Source organism: Coregonus lavaretus (genome assembly GCF_964263955.1).
Source record: "Coregonus lavaretus genome assembly, contig: HAP1_SCAFFOLD_7509, whole genome shotgun sequence".
Classification (NCBI taxonomy): Eukaryota; Metazoa; Chordata; class Actinopteri; order Salmoniformes; family Salmonidae; genus Coregonus; species Coregonus lavaretus.
The window spans coordinates 1-12500 of NW_028161135.1; the positions used below are offsets into that span (position 1 = coordinate 1).

General features: G+C 43.2%; 1 protein-coding gene across 1 annotated transcript in view; it reads left to right on the plus strand.

Moving 5' to 3' along the window:
* Positions 1-743: 743 nt before the first annotated feature.
* Positions 744-12500, plus strand: part of LOC311121076 (mast/stem cell growth factor receptor kita-like) — a gene marked incomplete at both ends in the record, with an annotated part of 17367 nt that continues 5610 nt past the window's right edge. Inside the window, 3 exons of the mRNA XM_084195608.1 lie at positions 744-798; positions 10617-10913; positions 11821-12105. Coding sequence (XP_084051734.1) covers positions 744-798; positions 10617-10913; positions 11821-12105 — 637 coding nt within the window. The remainder of the gene's footprint in view (positions 799-10616; positions 10914-11820; positions 12106-12500) is intronic.

Below are 12500 nucleotides of genomic sequence, written 5' to 3' on the forward strand. Positions count from 1 at the left end.
AAACCAAGTGAATAACAAACCATAGCTGCATCACTACCACAATTAGCCTGCCACAGACAGAGAGGCACAGAGACAGACAGACAGACATACAGACAGAGCGACAGAGAGAGACAGAGAGACAGACAGACAGCGACACACACACATAGAGAGAGAGAGAGAGAGAGAGAGAGAGAGAGAGAGGGAGAGAGAGAGAGAGAGAGAGATGGACAGAAGGACAGACAGACAGACAGAGATGCAGTAGACTGCAGACGCCAAAGCACCCTATTCACTGTCAGTGTCCAGGGGTAATCATTCAAAGTGTGAACGGTACTTTAAAAATCGCAGATTCATCCTGCGGGAATTCATTTTATATGACGAGGCGTTATTTATGTGAACATGACTTTGGAGACAGAGTTGTTCTTCCAGTAATAACGACTCAGCCGCGCACTGGCGGTGGTCCAGACTGGCTGGCGATGCGGAACAGATCGGAGCGGTACTGATAGAGGAGACGAAGAGAGGAGAACAGACGGAGAAGAGGAGAGCGAAAATGTGTACTGGCCCTTTAAGGAACATTCAAATCCATCCGAGTTGTTATATCAGCGGTTTGAGAGCGTCGCGTCAGTAGCGTTCTTCCTTCAGTTAGATAGAGACCATACCTCAGTGATAGAGACCCGCTACGCAGTTCACTGTACGAATAGAGACGATCGTTTTATACACACACACAAGCCTAGACGCATGGGGTAGGATTAATAACACAACTAACCATGGGAGACAACTGGATCCTAATTATCATGCCGTTTCTGTTGTGTCCGCTGACGGGTGAGTCACAGCGCTTTTAAATGTTGTTTATTGTGGATTTATTGCTTTAGGTTTTGGTTGTGGTTATGGTTTATGTATAACATATATGGTTATGTTATGGTTATCCTATATCCTATTGTTGATTATACACTATATATACAAAAGTATGTGGGCACCCCGTCAAATTAGTGGGTTCGGCTATTTCAACCACACCCGTTGCTGACAGGTGTATAAAATCGAGCACTTACTGAAGAGCTCAGTGGCTTTTAACGTCGCACGTCATATGATGCCACTTTTCCAACAAGTCAGTTCATCAATTTTCTGCCCTGCAAGAGCTGCCCCGGTCAACTGTAAGTGCTGTTATTGTTAAGTGGAAAGTCTAGGAACAACAACGGCTCAGCCGTGAAGTGATAGGGCACACATGCTCACAGAACGGGACCGTTGAGTGTTGAAGCACGTAGCGCGTAAAAGTCGTCTGTCCTCGGTTGCAACACTCACTACCGAGTTCCAAACTGCCTCTGGAAGCAACGTCAGCACAATAACTGTTTATCACAAGAACTGTTAATAGGTAGATTCATAAAATGGGTTTCCATGGCAGAGCAGCCGCACACAAGCCTAAGATCACCATGCGCGATGCCAAGCGTCGGCTGGAGTGGTGTAAAGCTCGCAACCATTGAACTCTGGAGCAGTGGAAACGCGTTCTCTGGAGTGATGAATCACACTTCACCATCTGGCAGTCCGATGGACAAATCTGGGTTTGGTGGATGCCAGGAGAACGCTACCTGCCCCAATGCATAGTGCCAACTGTAAAGTTTGGTGGAGGAGAAATAATGGTCTGGGGCTGTTTTTCATGGTTCGGTCTAGACCCCTTAGTTAGACATACTTTTGGTCATAGCAAAGTTAGACCTATCATGGGGGTGTAGTCTAATACATGTAGTTTTGGGTGTTGGTATGGAGTGGTGTTGTTTTGGTGTGGAGTGGTGTTGTTTTGGTGTGGTGTTGTTTTGGTGTGGAGTGGTGTTGTTTTGGTGTGGAGTGGTGTTGTTTTGGTGTTGTGTGGTGTTGTTTTGGTGTGGAGTGGTGTTGTTTTGGTGTGGAGTGGTTTTGGTGTTGTGTGGTGTTGTTTTGGTGTGGAGTGGTGTTGTTTTGGTGTGGAGTGGTGTTGTTTTGGTGTGATGTTGTTTTGGTGTGGAGTGGTGTTGTTTTGGTATAGAGTGGTGTTGTTTTGGTGTGGAGTGGTGTCACCCGGCAAAGCTTTCTCAGGGACTTCCTTGGCCAATGGCTGTACTGTATTTTTTATAGCATCATGTTGGCCATTTTAGCCTATTAGGCTATTCCACTGTTTCGTTACGCGTGGTAACCTACTGCTTTGGCTAGCCAATGAATTATTCATACACGTAACAACGGTATGTTGGCTTCCGCGCATAACAGGTGACAGCAGGTCGGCTAAACATGGCTGGAAGTTTAGGCGCCTGTTGCTGCATCGTTGTTGCCTTGGTATTATTAGGCTACTGAACTCTGAATGTAGAACGCACAATAAAGCTGATCTGATGCAATAAGCCGATGTTTATTCAACTAAAGGCTCAGGCAGACACACACAGTCACAGTTGTGATCATCACTGAGATAGAGCTGTAGGGGACTGGCTTCTCTGTTTACATTTCAATGGTTGTGTAATCCATTTCTTTCCCCCTCATCGTTTCTCACACCTCTCTTTAAGTAAGAGACCTTCAAAAAGAAAAGCCTATATATAAAAACACCCCACAAATGTAGCTGTTTCAACTCATTATTATTTTAGCAACTGGTTCCACAGCCTTTTTTTTTTGGTTAACTCAACGTTTCCGTCCAAGTGTTACCTGAAATATAAACAATTTAGTTGGCCCAAACTTAGCTCCAACTCTAGAAAACTTTTTGGCCAAAAATTCAGTCAACTTAAAATGATGCGTTTGCTTAACTTGTCTCATATGTTCCTTCAACTAGAAATTATTATTTGTGGCAACTTATCTAATAAAGGCTGTGGAACACACACAGAGTGCTTTTAACATACAATGTTTCCAGCTGACATAGTTGACACACATTGTGACATACATGATTACATAGTGCACGTTCATTCATACAGTAGTTATTATTCAACATGTCCTCACCTGGGATTTGAACTCACAACCTATTGTTTAATGGCCTTCCGATCTTATTGCTTTGCCATGTTAAGTTCAAGTAACACTTTGACCGAAAAGTTGAGTAAACAAACAAAAAGCTGTGGGACCCGTTACTTAATAATATTTAGTTGATACAACTATACTGAACCAAAATGTAAACGCAACATGCAACAATTTCAAAGGTTTTACTGAGTTACAGTTCATGTGAGGAAATCAGTCAATTGAAATTAATTCATTAGGCCCTAATCTATGGATTTCACATGACTGGGAATACAGATATGCATCTGTTGGGTCACAGATACCTTAAAAAAAAGTATGGTGTGTATCAGAAAACCAGTCCGTATCTGGTGTGACCACCATTTGCCTCATGCAGCGCGACACGTCTCCTTCACATAGAGTTGATCAGGCTGTTGATTGTGGCCTGTGGAATGTTGTCCCATTCCTCTTCAATGGCTGTGCGAATTTGCTGGATATTGTCAGGAACTGGAACAGATCCTTGTGACATGGGCCCGTGCATTATCATGCTAAAACATGAGATGATGGCGGCGGATGAATGGCACGACAATGAGCCTCAGGATTTCATCACGCCATCTCTGTGCATTCAAATGTACACTGATAAAATGCAATTGTGTTCGTTGTCCGTAGCTTATGCCTGCCTGCCTGCCTGCCTGCCTGCCCATACCATAACCCCACCTCCACCATGGGGCACTCTGTTCACAATGTTTACATCATGAAACTGCTTGCCCACACGACGCCATACACATGGTCTGCAGTTGTGAGCTCGGTTGGACGTACTGCCAAATTCTCTAAAACGATGTTGTAAGTGGCTTATGGTAGAGAAATTGACATTCAATTATTTGGCAACATCTCTGGTGGACATTCCTGCAGTCAGTCAAACTTGAGACATCTGTGGCATTGTGTTGTGTCACAAAACTACACATTTCAGAGTGGCCTTTTATCATCCCCAGCACAAGGTGCAACTGTGTAATGATCATGCTGTTTAATCAGCTTCTTGATATGCCACACCTGTCAGGTGGATGGATTATCTTGGCAATGGAGAAATGCTCACTAACAGGGACATAAACACATTTGTGCACAACATGAGAGAAATAACCTTTTGTTGCATATGGAACATTTCTGGGATCTTTTATTTCAGCTCATGAAACATGGGGACCAACACTTTATATGTTGCATTTATATTTTTTGTTCAGTATATATATATATATATATGTTTTACAGTGTACTGTTGTTCACACACACACATACACACACACACACACACACACACACACACACACACACGTATGTATGCCCTATAATGTTGTTTACATAAAGCTATAACAGTATTGTAATATATCCTCTTAAACCTGCCCCTTCAAGCCCAGTCACACTATTAGAAGCAATACATCCCAAATGGCACCCTATTCCCTATATAGTGCACTACTTTTGACCAGATATCTTATGGGCCCTGGTTAAAAGTAGTGCACTAACTAGGGAATAGGGTGTCATTTGGGATGCTCCCTATGTATTTGCATAACTGTATCCTGAGGTAGTTGGTCGTGTCTGGGCTTTTCCCAGGAAAGGGCTACGTGTGTGTGTGTGTGTGTGTTTGTGTGTGTATGTGTGTGTAAGGCTGTTACGGTGACCGTGTTACCGCCACACCGGCGGTCACGAATCATGACGGCAGTCAAATTCCACGTGACCATTTAGTCACTAAATAGGCTTCTCCAAAAGTGCTCTCTGATGCTGCTGCTGGTCATTAGTAGCCTGCCAAACTTGCTAACTGCCTGGTTCTCAGCACTCTATTGTCCCTCTAATCACTCTGACGTCAATGCAAATGGTAAATCAAATCAAACACTTCATGAGAGCCCATGAGTTCATGTTGCGCAACATTTCTATAAACTATGCAATTGCGTGAGAAAACAGTGTTGATGGCCTCTATTAAAAAGAGGAGGATCCCATCAGCTTTCTATAGGCTAGGCCTACTATATTTATTTCTCAACTTTCCTAATATTAAGCACATTGCTTCTCTTTACAACGGGAGTATAGCCTACCTGGCTGGCATGAAAATGAACCACGGGAAAATCTTCCTCCATTCGCTATTTAAGTGCATAGATTACATGTGTTTTTTTCCCCTGCCCCTTTTCTGAGACAGGTGCATGATAATGGTTCATACTAAATAAAAACTAATTTCACACATATATGATTTAGTATATGTACAGAAAACATTAAATGAAGAATAGTCTGATGGGGGACAATATTAGCCTGTCACTTGTGAATGATGTATTATGTACATTGACATTTTAGTCATTTAGCAGACGCTCTTATCCAGAGCGACTTACAGTTAGTGAGTGCATACATTATCACTTGTGAATGATGCCCAGCTTGTGTGCACTAAGGCAAGAAACAGCGCATGCCTTTTTTTTGCGACTTTTTCAAAATCATAGTCGCACACCTCCATGTAGCATAGCCCATAGGCCTATATGTTTTGATAAGGTTTGTATCACAACTAAAGTGGCCAAAGAACTTCTTAACGTTACGCACATTAATCCGCTTCACAAGGGGGATGCCGCCGGGAAATTCAAGGCATCATCAAGCGCTTGTCAAATTGTGAATGAGAGGCTGATGAAGTGTGTACAGCCTGCGCATGAAACAAAGCAGAGCTCTTTATTCAAATCATCATTAGAGTTCCGTCATGTAGCCTTAGAATGTATTAAACATCTTAACATATAGACCAACGTTTGTATGACAACTAAAGTAGCATAAATAACTCTAAGTTAAGCATATTGGGGGACCTGTTTCTTTGTTAACCGCTCAACACAGAATAGCCGCATATGTGCGCACTCCCTCAGAAATCGTTTTGGAGAAAATATCCTTTCTATTTTATTCAGCTATGTTCAATTTTATTCTTCATACTATAAAATAATATAAAATAATGCCACGGAATTCTAAGCAAATCTTGTCTGCTAAATGAACTAGTGTAGCCCACAGCCAATAAGGACAACTCAGAGTATGCCATTCTGTTCTTCTGAAATAGACAACATTTTCTTCAAATCATGTTTCTTTAGACCTGTATAAATTCACAAATAATGGATTTATTGTGAAGGTGTAGGCAATATTACATGGATTTATTAAACTTTTTTAAATGTAGATGTTCCAAAGGTCTGCATCAGTGGCTTGTAGGCTATGGGTGGAAGCCAGGAGATGCTAAATGTGTTTATGTTAATTAATGGTCAATTACCGTGAGACCGGCAGTTATTTGCTTGACAATCACAGGCTGATAAAATGTCATGACAGCCACAGCCCTATGTGTGTGTGTGTGTGTGTCTGTGTGTGTTTGTGTGTCTGTGTGTGTGTGTGTGTGTGTGTGTGTGTGTGTGTGTGTGTGTGTGTGCCTGTGTGTGTGTGTGTGTGTGTGTGTGTGCCTGTGTGTGTGTGTGTGTCACGTTCGTTGAATGACGGGTCAGACCAAGGCGCAGCGTGATATGCATACACGTTTATTTTAACTGAATAAACACCACGACAAAACAATAAACGAAACGAAACGTGACGTCCAAGGTAGCACACACAGCATACCTTACAAGGAACAAGATCCCACAACCCACTAGTGCCAATAGGCTGCCTAAGTATGGTCCCCAATCAGAGACAACGAACGACAGCTGCCTCTGATTGGGAAACCACACCGGCCAACATAGAACCATACATACTAGATCGACAAACAATGAACAAACACAACAAGGAATATACACGCCCTGACTCAACATATAAGCGTCCCCTGAGTCAGGGCGTGACAGTGTGTGTGTGTGTGTGTGTGTGCCTGTGTGTGTGTGTGTGCCTGCGTGTCGCCGATGATTCATTATTTAGCGTTGGCAGGTATTATAAAGCTGGTTAGGCTGCAGACACACCTTCCTTCTCTGTTCTTACTGTTTGTGAACTTGACCACAAATTCTATATTATAATAATAATAATAATATGCCATTTAGCAGACGCTTTTATCCAAAGCGACTTACAGTCATGTGTGCATACATTTTTTGTGTATGGGGTGGTCCCGGGGATCGAACCCACTACCCTGGCGTTACAAGCGCCGCGCTCTACCAGCTGAGCTACAGAGGACCACATATTAATGGATGGAGATGAGTCAATGGTCACATTTCTGTTGTGTTATTCTTGGTGATGGCCTAAAGCACGTGTCATGCTATAAACCGTTTGGATTGACCCAACTGACTTTGAAGAATGTTTGTTCTGTCGAAGAAACGAACAGGCTAAAGATATTAATCATGTCTTTGTGATGGAACATGATATTCTTAGGCTAAGCATAAGGATAACCGTTATAATGATTTAAGCTATATCTGCTTTATATTAGGATCACAGCCGTGTCAACGATTACACAATTCTCTAAACTGATCCCCTCCCTTCCCATGCTAATGATTATAACTTATAATAAGGATTATACCTGGTGTTTAGGATCATAGCCGTGTCAACAATTACACAATTCTCTAAACTGATCCCCTCCCTTCCCATGCTAATGATTATAACTTATAATAAGGATTATACCTGGTCTTTAGGATCATAGCCGTGTCAACAATAAACGTCCCCCCTCCCTTCCCTCCCCTATACTAGACGGGTCTCTGCTCGTCAGACGCCTGTGTCCCAAATGGTACCCTATTCCCTATAGGGGCTCTGGTCAAAAGTAGTGCACTACGTAGGGAATAGGGTACCATTTTGGGACGGAGCCGTGGACTGGCGGCCCGGAGGCACTAACGGTCACATGAAGCTCATGTTCGTGGAAACCTGCCAGGTTTTATGCAAATCGTGTGTAAATCTTCAGAAGTCTAGGGGTCATGTCCCAAATGGCATCCTATTCATTATTTAGTGCACCATTCTTTTTATTTATTTTTACCAGGGCCCATAGAGGAATAGGGTACCGTTTAGGACGGTGCCAGGCTGTGAATCAGAACTCTAGAGGGAGATAAAACAACCTCATGACCCAGATGCTGTTGATTGTCTATTGATTTGGTACCAGGCGATGCAAATCATGTGTCATCTTCAGAACTAAAAACACAGCCTCCGTCCCAAACAGCACCCTATTCCCTGTGTAGTGCACTACTTTAGACCAGGGCCCCCGTAGTGACACAAAGGGAAAAAACACTTTTTTTAATGACCCAAATGTTTTTTTTTGCTCCTCAAGAAGCCTATTGATTGATTGGCTGATTTGATTAACTCACCCGTTAATGTTCTTATTTGTCTGTTATGGATAATGATGATTTGTATTGTGGTGAGCTGTTTGGGTTTTATTAGGTCAGAACCAGCTGTTGGTCCTAATTCTCCCTGTTGATTGATGTAGCCAGATTGATGTAGCCAGATTGATGTAGCCAGATTGATGTAGCCAGATTGATGTAACCAGATTGATGTAGCAAGATTGATGTAGCCAGATTGATGTAACCAGATTGATGTAACCAGATTGATGTAGCCAGTTTGATGTAGCAAGATTGATGTAGCCAGATTGATGTAACCAGATTGATGTAGCCAGATTGATGTAACCAGATTGATGTAACCAGATTGATGTAGCAAGATTGATGTAGCAAGATTGATGTAGCCAGATTGATGTAGCAAGATTGATGTAGCCAGATTGATGTAACCAGATTGATGTAGCCAGATTGATGTAACCAGATTGATGTAGCAAGATTGATGTAGCCAGATTGATGTAACCAGATTGATGTAGCAAGATTGATGTAGCAAGATTGATGTAACCAGATTGATGTAGCCAGATTGATGTAGCAAGATTGATGTAGCCAGATTGATGTAGCCAGATTGACGAGGGCCTGTTAAAGCAGCAATGATTAAAGGAAGAGAAACACTGTTACACCAGTCTGGGTCAAATCATTCACTAAACGACTAAACCTCAACTACATCTCGTAATGAATAATGTGGGAATTGAGCAAGTTGAGGTGACTAAACTGCTTGGAGTAACCCTGGATTGTAGACTGTCATGGTCAAAGCATATTGATACAACAGTAGCTAAGATGGGGGAGAAGTATGTCCATAATAAAGCGCTGCTCTACCTTCTTAACAGCACTATCAACAAGGCAGGTCCTACAGGCCCTAGTTTTGTCGCACCTGGACTACTGTTCAGTCGTGTGGTCAGGTGCCACAAAGAGGGACTTGGGAAAATTGCAGTTAGCTCAGAACAGGGCAGCACGGCTGGCCCTTAAAAGTACACGGAGTGCTAACATTAATGACATGCATGTCAATCTCTCATGGCTCAAAGTGGAAGAGAGATTGACTTCATCACTACTTGTTTTTGTAAGAAGTGTTGACAAGCTGAATGTACCGAGCTGTCTGTTTTTAAACTACTAGCACACAGCTCAGACACCCATGCATACCCCACAAGACATGCCACCAGAGGTCTCTTCACAGTGCCCAAGTCCAGAACAGACTATGGGAGGCGCACAGTACTACATAGAGCCATGACTACATGGATCTCTATTCCACATCAGGTAACTGATGCAAGCAGTAGAATCAGATTTTTAAAAAACTGGTAAAAATACAGCTTATGGAACAGCGGGGACTGTGAAGCAACACAAACATAGACACAGACACATGCATACACACACATGATAACATACGCACTATACACACACGTACACATGTGTGTTATAGATATGTGGTAGTAGAGTAGAGGCCTGAGGGCACACACTTAATATGTTATGAAATCTGTTATGAATGTATAGATTTTTTTTTTTTTTATGGATAACTGCCTTAATTTTGCTGGACCCCAGGAAGAGTAGCTGCTGCCTTTATATAACCAGTCTGTTAATAGACTGCACCATGACTGTCCACTGTATAACCAGTCTGTTAATAGACTGCACCATGACTGTCCACTGTATAACCATTCTGTTAATAGACTGCTGTACACCATGACTGTCCACTGTATAACCAGTCTGTTAATAGACTGCACCATGACTGTCCACTGTATAACCAGTCTGTTAATAGACTGCACCATGACTGTCCACTGTATAACCAGTCTGTTAATAGACTGCACCATGACTGTCCACTGTATAACCAGTCTGTTAATAGACTGCTGTACACCATGACTGTCCACTGTATAACCAGTCTGTTAATAGACTGCACCATGACTGTCCACTGTATAACCAGTCTGTTAATAGACTGCACCATGACTGTCCACTGTAGAACCAGTCTGTTAATAGACTGCACCATGACTGTCCACTGTATAACCAGTCTGTTAATAGACTGCACCATGACTGTCCACTGTATAACCAGTCTGTTAATAGACTGCTGTACACCATGACTGTCCACTGTATAACCAGTCTGTTAATAGACTGCACCATGACTGTCCACTGTATAACCAGTCTGTTAATAGACTGCTGTACACCATGACTGTCCAAAGAATCTCTTGGATGACATGACATTTTTATTTTATTTTTATTTTATAATATTTCTATTCACTCACTATGCTTCCTTTTCTGTGTGCAGGGTTTTGTTCTAGCCCAGCTCTAACACACCGAAATAAACTTTCCACGGTCAAAATTGTTGATCGGTTGATTCAAGTGTGTTGTGTTATTATAGGCTAGTGCTGGGCTAGAACAAAAGCCTGCACACACACAGCCTGTATGGCCTAGTCTACTGTATATTCCATATATGGGCGTGTTCCGTGTGTTCAACAGGCTGGTCTAATCCCGTCATCACCCCGAGTGGACCTCACCTGGTGGTTCCGAAAGGCGGGGCTCTGGAACTCCGCTGCCGTGACAACACCAACGCTGACCCCAACACTCCATCAGCTGTTGTCTCAGGGGGGGTGAGGTGGCAGAGAGAGAGGGGGAGGAGGCTGGAGGGGGAGGTAGAGGAGGGAGGAGGGGGAGTGTTTATTAGGGTGCAGTCTGCCCAGGGATATCACATGGGACGATACACCTGCATCAACAACAACACCGAGGAACGCTCCTCCATTTACGTCTTTGTGAAAGGTGAGGTGAGAGATGTGTGTTGGGGGTGTGTGTTGGGGGTGGGTGTGTGTGTGTGTGGTTTAGATCAGTTAATGTGTGTTTGTGTTTGTCTGTGACTGTGTCTATGTAGGCTACTCACTCTCTCTCTCTCTCTCTTTCTCTGTCTCTCTCTCCCCTCTTTAGGCAGGCTGTAGTTTTCCACTTTATAATTGCTCTCCTGACCATCAGTTCACACACACACATACACACACACACACACATACATACACACACACACACACATGCATACACACACACATACATACACACACACATACATACACACACATGCATTCCTTAGTTATCGCCGTCCTCATACTCCTTAAAAAGCCTAACCGTTTCTCTCCTCCCTTAATTGGGAGGCCTCTTTATCTTGGTTTCCCAGTTGTCTGTAGCCAGTTCTCCTTGTCCTTTGTTGTCTGGTCTAACTCTTAATCACATTGGTAAATAGTAGCTCAATGTCATAGTCTTTACTGGTCCTACACTCACACATTCTAACACATTATACACAGTTTCAGGGTGTAATAATTAGTCACTACTAAGAAAGTACTAATCATACTTAAAACAAGAACATTTCACAACTATATTTAAGGGTGGAACATTTAGTCATTACTTTTAACCTGTATATATTTTAATTCCTATATCACTGTCTGTCTGTCTGTCTGTCTGTCTGTCTGTCTGTCTGTCTGGCTCTCTCTCTCTCTCTCTCTCTCTCTCTCTCTCTCTCTGTCTGTCTGTCTGTCTGTCTGTCTGTCTGTCTGTCTGTCTGTCTGTCTGTCTGTCTGTCTGTCTGTCTGTCTGTCTGTCTGTCTGTCTGTCTGTCTGTGTCTGTCTCTCTCTCTCTCTCTATCTCTCTCCTATCCCCCCCGTCTCCCCCTCCCTCCCCCAGACCCCCAGAGTCCGTTCCAGCGTTCTATGGTGAATGGCATTCTGGTCCGCGTCGGGGAGGACCTGACTTTACCATGCCTGGTCACCGACCCTGATGTGACCCTCGTGACCTTACAGACCTGTGACTTACATCCTGTACCCTCCGACCTCCATTACCACACCGACCCCCAGCGCGGCGTCGTCATCGGTAATGCCAGGAAGGAGTACGAGGGTTGCTACGTATGCGTGGGCGAGCTGGGAGGAGCCACCGTGAGGTCGAGCCAGTATACTGTGGACATACGGCTAGGTGAGAGATGAGAGGGGGAGAGGGAAGGGAGAGAGAGAGAGAGAGAGAGAGAGAGAGAGAGAGAGAGAGAGAGAGAGAGAGAGAGAGAGAGAGAGAGAGAGAGAGAGAGAGAGAGAGAGAGAGAGAGAGAGAGAGAGAGAGAGAGAGAGACCCTGCAAGATTTGTGCCCTGTTGCCACAAGAAAAGGGCAACCAGTGAAGAACAAACACCATTGTAAATACAACCCATATTTATGTTTATTTATTTTCCCATTTGTACTTTAACTATTTGCACATTGTTACAACACTGTATATATACATAATATGACATTTGAAATGTCTTTATTCTTTTGGAACTTCTGAGTGTAATGTTTACTGTTAATATTTATTGTTTATTTCACTTTTGTTTACTATCTA